The sequence below is a fragment of the Silurus aristotelis genome (assembly GCF_946808225.1).
Source record: "Silurus aristotelis genome assembly, chromosome: 11".
Classification (NCBI taxonomy): domain Eukaryota; kingdom Metazoa; phylum Chordata; class Actinopteri; order Siluriformes; family Siluridae; genus Silurus; species Silurus aristotelis.
This window is the reverse complement of record NC_139584.1, coordinates 25556596-25568049: the sequence shown is the minus strand read 5'-3', so window position 1 is coordinate 25568049 and position 11454 is coordinate 25556596. Positions and strand designations below refer to the sequence as shown.

At 36.7% G+C, this 11454-nt stretch overlaps 2 protein-coding genes across 2 annotated transcripts in view; both read right to left on the bottom strand.

Moving 5' to 3' along the window:
• The window catches only part of naa35 (N-alpha-acetyltransferase 35, NatC auxiliary subunit), a 162691-nt gene that overhangs the window by 40410 nt on the left and 110827 nt on the right, over positions 1-11454 (bottom strand). The window lies entirely within an intron of this gene.
• The window catches only part of ntrk2a (neurotrophic tyrosine kinase, receptor, type 2a), a 47441-nt gene continuing 44562 nt past the window's right edge, over positions 8576-11454 (bottom strand). The window contains exon 17 of the mRNA XM_083553961.1: positions 8576-11232. Within this exon, the coding sequence (XP_083410087.1) occupies positions 11047-11232 (186 nt within the window). The 3' untranslated portion in view covers positions 8576-11046. The remainder of the gene's footprint in view (positions 11233-11454) is intronic.

Below are 11454 nucleotides of genomic sequence, written 5' to 3'. Positions count from 1 at the left end.
AAAGAGATAGCTAGCCAACACCAGTATTTCCTTTTATGTTAACTTATATTAGATAGGAATGATTAGAAGATATTATTTTTATAATAATAATAATAATTATTATTATTATTATTAGGGGGTGTAAGAGTACATGTATTCATACCGAAATCCTTCGGTACAGGGCTTTCGATTTGGTATCATTTTGAATAGTTGGCTAAAGTAAGGGGACCTGGTCAAAGCTAGCTAGCTAATATGTCTAGCAAATGCATCAAAAAATCCTTAAAAAAAAAGACAAAACAAGCTAGTTTCCAAATGAAATCTTGCTAACATCACTGAAAATCCTCACAAAAAGAAGAAACGTTATGAAACTGTACATATTTAAATTTGTATAATTAATGGAGGTGATTTTACAGTTAAAATGTTACTTTACTTTAGTTAGGGATTTAAAGATATTAAACTGATCGTCGACCTGGTAATAAGAATGAAAGCAAAAGTGAATGGAAGCATGTCAGCTAGCATGTGGATGATAAAGGGTGAGGATTACAAACAAAAGAATAAGGGTAAAGCTCTGTTTTAGCCTAAAGCTATCAAAGAAAGTCGACTTGTTTAAAACTGTAACAGAACTGAATGAATATCTTTCAGTACAAACGAGCCGGAGAATATAAAAGGCTTTCTAAAGTAAATAGGCAGTTCAGTAACGTAAAAAAAAAAAAAATCTTAAATCCCAAAGTAAACACGACTGTGAAACGATTATTTTTATTTTATGTATAAGCCATGCTGGAACATGTGCTGGACAAGGGTAGGGTTTGTAGCTTGAATTCTATGTTGCGTTTTAACAAGAATAAAAAAAAGGATAAAAAAAAGAAAGATGTTTGAATTTCAAAACTTTGTCCAGTTCCCGTCCTGATGAGACGAGAGTTGAAGATTTTGGGAAGGAGCAAGCGAGAGTGCTGAGGATGAGAGCAATGTTGGAATGTTAATCCTGCAGTCAGAATGCTAAATGAAAGCTTGGGGCTTTTCAGCTCCATCACTTCCCCTCTTGCTTTCTACTCATCCCTCCGTTCTTTAGAGCTCAAGAACAAAAGGCAACAAAACCCAGCTGGTCCTCTAAGCCAGCTGCATTCACAGCAGACGCCCGATTAACCTCTCTCTCTCTCTCTCTCTCTCTCTCTCGCTCTCGCTCTCTCGCTCTCGCTCTCTCTTACTTTCTCACACACACACAATCATGCATACAAATAAACTCATACATGTTTCCATATATGAAATATAACTTACACCAAAGTGGTGTCGATTTAATTTCTATAAGGGCAGCATGGCAAATCACATACTATTCTTTTTATAGTAGTAACATATAGTAATTCACAGAGACTTACATTTAAACCTAACTGTAAATGGAATAAAAAATAAATAAACTACGAACAAAACTAATAGAGTGAAAATTTTCAGGGTGAGATGTCATTTATCCAGGCTTTTTGGAAGGAGTCTCCAGTGCCAGTCCATTGTATTGTATATTACACTGATTTTCCTGCATGCCTTCCTTACGTATTCGTTCAAAGACATGGAATTTCTTTATACAACATACAGTATATAGAATCTCTTTCTTTCTCTCTTGCTTTTATTGTTTTAACTGCTTCTCATTGACCCGCTTCTGATGTCTGACGCCCTTGTGAGATTATAGTCGAGGCTGAGCCAGAGATACCAGACGCCAGGAGAGACAGACATTAGTGCTCATCTATCACACGCACTCAAAGCCATTATCCACATGCATGTAGAGAACTATATTTGTGTAATTGTTTTTATGTATGTGCTTCCACGAGATCACAGTTTAGCTCGTTTGAAGGTTTGATAACTGCATGAGGTGTTAGTCTGGTATGAAAGTAATATGTGACAGACAGACAGACAGACAGACAGACAGACAGACAGACAGACAGACAGACAGACAGACAGATAGATAGATAGATAGATAGATAGATAGATAGATAGATAGATAGATAGATAGATAGATAGATAGATAGATACTAAAAGTAATTGTACATTATAAATGAAGAAAAACAATGATTGCTAGTTAAGAGCGTACATCTCTGAACCTCCAAAGTCTTACATTTTACACAGAACTGAAGGCCAATTGTGAGCATGTCTGCAGCCATTATAGATCAGTAAATTATTTAATTGTTCAAGAAAGATGTTTATTGACTAATTATCTGTATCCTGAATTATTAATGCACTGAGATGACGGGTGAGGGGAAAAGGAAAGGACATGCTCATGTATGTGTGTACTTATGTGCCAAATGTTCGGCCTTGAAAAACGCTTGGGACGAAGAGTCGAATGCTTGGCAGAGGTGTGGCTGAACAAATAAGCGGATGTGTAGCATTCCGCTACAGGAAATGAAATCTAGTGCCGTGACCCGTGGATAAAAGGAGACCATAGATCCTTAAGCTTAGTTGCACAGTGACTATGGACATTGGATAGGCCTAAAGAAAAGAAAGGCCTAGTCAGCTTTTTGATGCTATCAATAATCTCAGGCTATAGGGTTTCGTGACATTGTAGGATATCCAGCAAAATGATTAGCTGACAAAGATCGAATGCAGTAATATCATGCAAAGCTTAGAAAAATTCACATGACTAGATATTTTTTTGACCATATTGCTGTGTAGATGATTAAGGAGCTACTCTAGCATTTAATTGAATGTAATCTTGATCCACTGCATCTGTAATGTGTGTTCAATTACCACAATACAAGAAATTAGGTTGGATGGCACTAAAAAAGAATGGAAACCCTTGACACTTATAATGGAAGTAGAACCATCAGATAGAAGGTAAATTATTATTACCAAAGGTATTGGTACACTGAACAAAAGTATATACAAAGTATTTGGGACACTTGAATTTTCCAGCCATATTTGGTTCTTCTCCAAGCTTGGAGGCACACAAATGTATAGAAACTGTCTTTGAATAACAATTTTACTCTAGTTGAAGTAGGACCCAAAACTGTTCTAGCATGGCAATGCCTCTGTGCACAAAGCAAGCTCTATGAACTCCTGGTTTACATGAGCTGGATTGAGTGGCCTGCTATAGAGCTCTGACCTTTGACTTGCTCTTGACGATGCTCTTGTGGCTGTGTGAGCACAAATCTCCACAACTACACTCAAAAAATCTAGGAATCTGGCAACATCTGAGAAAAATGAAGTTTATTATAATATGCTTTAAAGTCATTGCCCATAGGAATCATTTGAACACATGCTACACACTTTTATAGTATTACCTGTACACTAAAACACACCAAAATTGGGCAATTTAAGAAAGAAAAGAGACCAAGAATCTGATATTTGATCTAATAGTCTGATATTTGAAATTTCTTAACAACCTACCAGTCGCTACAGCATCACCACTAAGCCACCCATTTCCTTTATTAATAATCTGTGCATTAATATAAAACCTTGAATCTTCACACACACATTTCCCACTTTGGCATTTATTTTCCAGGACTTGTACTGATGGTCACATTGTAAATGGCAGGACAGGACAGGACTTTGTGGCTTTGTGCTTAACGCTAGCAGACGTTTTTTGTGGTCAGATGCCACATACCTACATTGCAAAACTCTCTAGGTGCTTTTCTATTTCCTACACATAAGCCCTAGAGTTCAACATTTAATATGTATTTACTGCTGTTAAACATTACCACTGACCACAAGCTCCTCGCTGCCCGCAGCTTTACAGAAACGCCTCTGAGTTGGCCGAGTTAGAAAACCCAGGATGGGGATACGTTGGCGTTAAGAGCAGCAGCCAGCTCCCCTGTTTAAATTTTCATGAGAGACTTTTATTTTTTTCCTAAACGAACAAAGCTTTTTATGTTTTCCCCTCTGGTCCCTTTCAGCTCTTCCGTCCCCCTTTGCAAACACACTATCCTTGTTCACCATCCCTCACTGTGACACATGCTAAACATGAACAAGAATGGCCTCAGATCTTCATCAATATCACCATATTAATTCTGTGGCATTAATATGCACTTTATTTTGTGTCATTACCGGATTTTGCAGATGACATGGAAGTATGATTTGTTCGTCCTTGAACACACACACGGACACACAAACGAAGAAACACATAAACACTTACTTCTCCATAGAGAATTCAGCTCTACATTCAGGGAAAACAACTGAGATTGCACTGACAGCCAGTGGCTGTGTGTTTGTGTGCATTTGTGTGTGTGTTTGTGTGTCTTTTTTAAAAGGATTTAGCCCTCTGGCAATTACTTAGGGCTTAATGTACAGTGTCAAAACAACCTCATTGATCTGCTGATTGATCAGTACACTCCCCCTTTTTCATCTGGATGACTTTGTTGGCTAATTATATGATCTACAAGACTTGTATCTTGCACATTATCAGTAGACAATTTTTAGAAAAAAATATTGGAAAACTGAATTTACAATTAGTCATTATTATACTAATTATTCAGTATTAGAATTCATGCTATTGTTGATACTGATTGGACAGAAGCTGTTCAGAACATTAGCTCTAGCAACAAGAATACGTTCAGTGCATCCGGAAAGTGTTCACAACTTTTTCCACATATTGTTATGCTACAGCTTTATTCCAAAATGGATTAAATTCATTATTTTCCTCAAAATTCTACAAACAATACCCCATAATAATAACGTGAAAGAAGTTGGTTTGAAATCTTTGCAGATGTATTAAAAAAAGAAAACCAAAATAAATCACATGTACACAAGTATTTATATCCTTTGCTCAATATTTTGTTGAAGCACCTTTGGCACCAATTACACCCTCAAGTCTTTAGGAATATGATGCTACAAGCTTGGCACACCTATTTTTGTTCAGTTCTTCTTCAGTACTCCCATTCTTCTTTGCAGAACCTCTCAAGCTCTATTAGGTTGGATGGGGAGCGTCGGTGCACAGCCATTTTCAGATCTCTCCAGAGATGTTCAAGTCTGGGCTCTGGCTGGGCCACTCAAGGACATTCAACGAGTTGTTCCGTCATCACTACTTTGTAATCTTGGCTGTGTGCTTAGGGTCGTTGTCCTGTGGATAAAGTGAAGCGCTGTGAATACTTTCCGGATGCACTGTGTCAATGCACTCTAATTCTAATGATTTCAAAGTAATGCCTTATACAGGGGGAAAAAAGTCTCTGCTGTGAATGCTTTGTAATGGTCAATGGGTTTTCTACCACAAGGAAAATCTACAGGAGAGATGACATTCTGTTTTCTCTGTAACTGACAATCTTAAAATTGTTTTTATTTTTATTTATAGAGACTTGGAGCTTATTGAGGGAGATTTATCACTGCACACCTCCACAATAATGGTAATGTAATAAATGGACATTCGGGGCCACCCAGATGAGGATGGTTTCCCTTTTGAGTCTGATTTCTCTCACGGTTTCTTCCTCATGCCATCTCAGGGAGTTTTACCTTGCCACATTCGCCTGTGGCTCGATTATTAGGGATAAACATTACAATTATCGGCACTAAACTTATACATTTGTAATACAACTTTATAACTGCTTTATCTATGTGAAGCTGCTTTGAGACAATATCCGTTGTTAAAAGCGTTCTAATCTATCTATCTATCTATCTATCTATCTATCTATCTATCTATCTATCTATCTATCTATCTATCTATCTATCTATCTATCTATCTATCTATCTATCTATCTATCTATCTATCTATCTATCTATCTAAAAATTCTAACAATAGTAATATCTGTTCGGAAATACTATTCTTAATGCATGTTTGTATTATATACTCTTGTGTTCTGGACATCCTGTTTTCTCTTTTCAAAATGCAGGAAATACTCTGTGTGGAGATTACCACTAGCATATCTTCTACTTTAGTCCTTGAACCGAACAGCTCTGCTTTATGAGCTGTTCATAAATAACGCTCCAAACACCCGTCTCACCAGTCAGGGAGGAAATGCGGACAAAAGTGCTCTTTGTATTTTTAAAGGCGGTTTCCATTTACGGTTATGTTCTTTATTATTCTTGATCATTTGTGTAAGCTTGTAAGCTGGATGCTAGCCAACAAAAGCTTGTAGCTGATATTGTGGCCATCTGTAATCAGGTAGGTCTGTTACTCTGGAAAACCTTAGACACAGAGTAATTGAGTGCTCATGATTGACTGCAGATAATCAGTGTGGGTTCTGATGGATGTACAGCTTTGGGGTTAGTTGTCTTCCATCTGAATTTGAAATGTTTCAGCTGTAAAAAGTATTTCAGTATGTTGTTTGTAAATATATTTAAATATGTAGATTCGGGTTATATTGCACCTTGTACTAGTAGCAGGTGGGTTTTCGGTGTCTTATTAAATGAAATAATTTAAATTAAATGAATGCAAATCCAAATGCAGAGACTCTTAGCTATATTTTTTTTATATTCTTTTAATTTTTCTCATATATTTGAACTATACTTACAATATGCACTCAAATCTGTTTGAGTTGATTTGAGTGATATTGCAAGTCTTTGCCCATTAGTTCCACTCACTCTTCCACTGTGTTAAATTTACTTTAAAATACTTTTTTAATTTGTTCATTTTTTTTGTTTTTGTTTTACTTGTTCTATAATTTCTTTTAGATAATTATTTATTTTTTTTTGTTTTAAAAAAGGTATAAATCTCTGATAAAAATCATGAGTTCTGGCGTGGTTTTTGTGTGTGTTTAAGTTAGATTTTTGTACATTTATTAAAAGACCAAAATACACCAGCGAATAAGGAAACATGTCAATGGAAATCGATCTGCCAAAAAAAATTCTGAAATACTTTTAAAAAAACCTACGTTGTTTTCCAATCTGTCATCGATTAGCCTCATGAAAACTATTTACTGTGAAGTACAGCAAGATTACTAAAATAACTATATCCAATATAACATCTTGTGAATGCTCTTGATAATAAAAAAGTATGAATAGAAGCATTAATGGATTACTTTCAGCTCATATTTCCTCTTACTGTAAAGTTCCTGCCTGCTTTCTGCAATCTCTCTGACAAACGCATGCTGCGGCCAATCAGGAACGAGTACGTAATATTAATGAATCACCAGCTCTTTCTGTTGTGGTTGTGTTCTCACGTTCTCTGTTTTGTTGTTCTTTTTTTATCTTTTTATCTCTACTTTGCATTTTGGTGTTTTGTTAATGGGTTTTAAACACCACAGTACATTCTTTTAAATACCTGAGTACATTTTAGCATTTGGAGTTAGACAGTTGAGTAATATTTCAACCAAATCCATACACATACTGTATGTTTTTCAACACCCCATTATAATCTCTCTCTCTCTCTCTCTCTCTCTCTCTCTCTCTCTCTCTCTCTCTCTCTCTCTCTCTCTCTCTGCTCTCTGAAACTGCCTAATTCATCCTCATGCCTTACTATTCTGGATGTTACAAACCACCCACCGCTGCTGATGGCCTTCATATGGACAAAGAAAAAATATTATAAGTGAATATCAGGAATGTTACAATTTAGAAACCATGAATGTGCATAAATATGCCTATGGACTTCGATCAATATGATCAGTTTGCTACATACTTAAAAATATTGCACTCAAGTCTCCATCAGTGTACAGCTGATAACCCCAACTATGATGATACTGTAATGTGTCATTAACCCAACTATTATTACCCAGATGAGGATGGGTTTCCCTTTTGACTCTGGTTCCTCTCAATGTTTCTTCTTATATCATCTCAGGAAGTTTTTTCCTCAACACTGTCATTGTTGGTTCGCTTATTAGAAATAAACTTATAGGGATCAATTTATATATTTCAAATATATATTCCCAATCTGTTTATTGCAGTAAAGCTGCTTTGTGACTGCTTTGTGACAGTGTCCATTGTTAGAAGCACCATACAAATAAACTTCAGTTGAATTTATTTAGTTGTATTTATTATTTATCATTTGGCAGACAAATCAAGAGCAAATTACGTTATGGTGATTCTATCATTCATACAGTCTTGGCATGGAAGCATGGGAGCAGTGGCAGTTTGGTGAGGTTGAGATTTAAACTTATGCCTATTTGCTCAGAAATGCAACATCCTAACCAGTGAGCTACTGTATTGACACTAGGTGCACGAACATTTGGCCACATGCTAGTGGTGGTGTTCAATTTTGAAAGCCTCCATTGGAGATGCTGGGGGTTGAACCCAGACCTAGTACTGGTAAAGCACACGTTCTTACACTAAACTACAAGTGGACCATGCACTCAAACACAAGTTCAATCGCAGTGCTTTCAATGCAGAGCCCATGAGCACGGCCCTCAACTGCTCAATTGTATAAAAATTTATCGCAATCCAATCTGGATAAGAGCGTCTGTCAAATGCTATAAATGTGAATTTCATTTTACACATGTACTGTATTTGAAGTAATCCTCACATTGGCAGTCGTGTTGGTGGTATATCTATTGAACAGTTGGTTAGTTTTTTAATCCATTGCTTTCGGTCAGCAGTCAATAAACACATAAAGAACAAAGCTGTCCTTCAAGCTGTTGTGTGATTTTTTTTTCAGTCAATAAGCTCCAGCCATGTCATTTAGGCCTTTAGTACTGACTTGTATTGACGGAAACGATTTACTGTAACTGAACATACACACAGACACACACACAAATTTGGTAAGGCAAGACACTTTTATTAATTACAATGTATCATGACTGCCTCAACGTCACTGAGCGCATTTGATCGTATGGATAAACATATTGTAAACAGTAATGTCACTGTTGATGGGGATTTTTTTTTGCTTGTGAGCGTTTTGCGCCAGGTTCGCATATATCCAAGTACAGTCCTTTAAAGTAACAGCAAATCTGATTCCTCTGATAGTTACTTCAGGAACAAGATGAATGTCTGTAAGCTGTGGCCCAACATGAAGTTCTGACACTCCCGTCTGCTGCTCTAAACAGACCTGGTAAAATGTAAAACTTTTTCTTATTTACTTTTAAAAGGATATGTGTGATTGAGTGTGTATACAACAAGTACATGTATACACACACATGTAGTTTACGTTTTCTTCTTCCCCAAAACATCCTCAGCCCTTTGTTGAACTTAAGCTTTCGAAACAAGCAACATGGCCGCTATTTTAATCCCTCACAGCTATTAAATGACTCACTCTTACTCATTCAGGTTGTGTTGTAGCTTATAGACACTTTAAGATTTACAGCACGCAGGCTGAAAAGTTGCTGTCCAGGCACATTTCACGGTCAGCTGCTTTGTCCTCAAAACATTGAGATTAGCGCCGACTAGCGTTGTTCTTCATTTGTCGCTATTCGTTTACGATACACAGACTTCCTGTGTTGTAAGCCCTATTAGAACACGCCTGTTGTACAAAACAAACATGTTATTATGCCTGAACCGAAATGAAATAAGCACCTAAACAAAATAATTACATAACACAGCTCTATTAGCTGTCGTTAATAGTTTTGTGATAACTTCTATCACTTTACATTCAAATGAAAGTCATAAAAATAACTGATTTAGTTTAGAAATCATGACTCATTACTCATTTTTTTTTGGTTGCACTTGTGCACTTGTGTATGGTCATTTAGTGAGATTTAAACCAGGTAAATTTGCAAAACATATAAACGAACGAACGAACGAACGAACGAACGAACGAACGAATAAATAAATAAATAAATAAATAAATAAACAAATAAATAAAAAACGTAACATAACGTAATGTAACGTAACGAAACGAAACGAAACGTAACATAACATAACATAACAACATAACATAAAATAACATAAAATAACATAACATAACATAACATACAAAAATGAACATGTGCCTTACATTTTACAAGTTAAAAAGTTCCACTTAAAAAAAAAAGAAAAATAAAGATACACAATTCAGGATCCATATGCGCAATGCATCCATATGTGTGTTAATATATATGTATATATTTGTCTGTGTGTGCGTGTGGGTTTATGTATATGTATATAATATATATATATTACAGCAAGTGTAAAGGTGTGCAAATTGATACACTTTTTGTATTAGCTTAATTATAATCACTTAAAAAAAATGTTAAATAAAAAAAAAAAAAAAAAAAAAAAGAATTCACCCCTTTCTGTTAGTGTTGTTATTAAAAAGTGCATCGCTAAATAAAATATGATCCAATAAATATTTTTTTTGAAGTTGTTTTGGAAACTAACCCCTCCTTTCTTTTCCTTTCAATCCCATCTGTGTTGTGTATGAGTCTATGGGGAATAGGTGCTAATAGCAGACATTAGTACTGTAATGAAATATATATTACACCATAACAGCTGCGTGCTCCCGGCTTAAGCACTACATCACTGCTTCTCAACTCTGTGATAATTCAAGTGATGGAGAAAGGAGGGGAAGAAGGCGAAGAAAGAGGTGGTGGTGGGTCATAATTTAGCCTACCCATCATAATCAGCCACTCTGGGTAATTGGGCTCTTGTCCTAAATGCACACTAAACGTATTGGGCATGGCCTCGTCTCAAATGACTCGATATCCCTAACCACTGTAGTGCGCTATGAGGACAACCGTGAAGGCTCTCATTGCTAAAGTCTGCAATCTTTTTTCCTGAAAAAAAGTCAAACTGTATTGTGTTTGTTCGATATCTATAATCTCCATGCTACTGTCAACGTCTAGCTTTATAAGTGGGTTTTTTTTTTTTTTTTTTTTTACGTACGCAGACGTTTGGGGAAAGGGATCAGGAAGGATGGGGGAACCTCCCGTGCGATCCGTGCACCTTCCGACACGGCAGCGGTACATTTCCACGTTTTGTAAAGCAGGCAGAAAATGAAGAGCCAATTCCTGAAGTCCTGGAAATGATGTGCTTGTGGAAATATTTTCAGTAACATTTCTTATCCGCTGTACAGTCAGTGTCTGACCAGTAGAGAAGTGGTCCAGCGGAATGGAAGGTCTTTGGCGTCACGTTTCAGTCCTTTCTTTGATAATATTGGTAAATGTGGCTCCTGCTGTTTAGCACACTACACATTTAGGATAAAAGGAGCAGGATGGATGGAACTTAGGAAGCTAAGGGGGAGAGGGAGGAGAAGAAGGTGAAAATTTTGAATAGAGCACAGTTTGGGGATACACACGCAACACAGACTATCTCTCAGCCTAAGATGTCCAGGTAGACCGGGGAGGCCTTGGCCAGGTTGAGCAGCAGGGTGTGGATCTCTCTAATGTTGAGGCGAGAGTGTGGTTCTCTCTGCCAGCAGCCTAGCATCAGGTCATACACCTCTTTCGGACAAGTGCGTGGCCACTGCAGCACACGACCCTGAGTGATGCATTCAATCACCTGGGAAGGGAACAACAGAGAAAAGGTGAGGAGGGTTTTGTTATGTTCAATAGGTCTTATAATTAGCTGTAATTAGATTTTGAACAAATCTTAAAAAAAAAAAAGAAAATCGGAATTGGAGAATATTCGATGCCAGGGTGCTATGAAACTGCAGGAGGCTTTGCTACTTTTAAGCACTTAACATAGAAGTTACTGCAGACACATCAGCCACTATATGTTAGT